This window comes from Castanea sativa, chromosome 10 (assembly GCF_040712315.1).
Source record: "Castanea sativa cultivar Marrone di Chiusa Pesio chromosome 10, ASM4071231v1".
Taxonomy (NCBI): Eukaryota; Viridiplantae; Streptophyta; class Magnoliopsida; order Fagales; family Fagaceae; genus Castanea; species Castanea sativa.
In genome coordinates, this window is record NC_134022.1 from 17,294,000 (window position 1) to 17,294,809 (window position 810).

Here is an 810-nt window from a genome sequence, read left to right on the forward strand (position 1 = left end):
GCTAGGGGTGGAGGTTCGGAATCAGGGATTTTGGAACTCTAATCTCCAAGACTGGCTGAGCATAAATGGGAAAGCAAATAACAATTTTATTCGTGGCAAACCTCAATGGAGGGTTCTTTTCCCCTTTGCGGTGTGGTTAATATGGAAGAGCAGGAATCAATTGGTTTTCAATGGGAAAAACCCAAACCCGAACCTGCCAGCAGTCATTAACAGTCAAGTTGTGGAGTTCATGCACTGTGTTCCTTCGCCTAGGCAGTCCACTCGAAAAGTGATTAGGAGGATTCGGTGGGAGAGACCTCAAAGTGGTTGGAAACAACTGAATACTAATGGTTCATGTGTTGGCACCTCGAGGAGATCTGGATGCGGGGGAGCTGTGAGAGATGAACACAGGGAATGGGTTCCTGTTTCTCTAGATACGTAGGGACAGCAAGTGGTATTGTAGCAGAAATGTGGGGTTTGAGGGATGGGCTAGTCTTATGTAAAAATTTGAATATTCAATGCCTTGTAGTTGAGCTGGATGCTAGTATGATTGTGGATGCTTTGACAAAGCCAGGTTATGCGAACAATATTTTATCTCCTATCCTTGATGACTGCAGGCAGCCGCTGACTCATTTCCAGCCTGTTCAGATTAGGCATTGCTTTCGGCAAGCAAACCGTTGCGCTGACATGATGGCAAGGAAGGGAGCTGAACAACAGTTAGATTTCTGTGTTTTTGTTAGTCCGCCAGTGGATGTGTTAGAAACCTTTAGGGAAGACTTTGATGGCATGTTTTTTAACAGGCTTTGTCCTGAACAAGTTGTAGTTTGTTAG

General features: G+C 44.9%; 1 protein-coding gene across 1 annotated transcript; it reads left to right on the forward strand.

The window, feature by feature from the left end:
• Positions 1-447: 447 nt before the first annotated feature.
• On the forward strand, positions 448-810 carry LOC142612129 (uncharacterized). Its single transcript, XM_075784251.1, has one exon. The coding sequence runs from the start codon at positions 448-450 to the stop codon at positions 808-810; it is 363 nt and encodes a 120-aa protein (XP_075640366.1).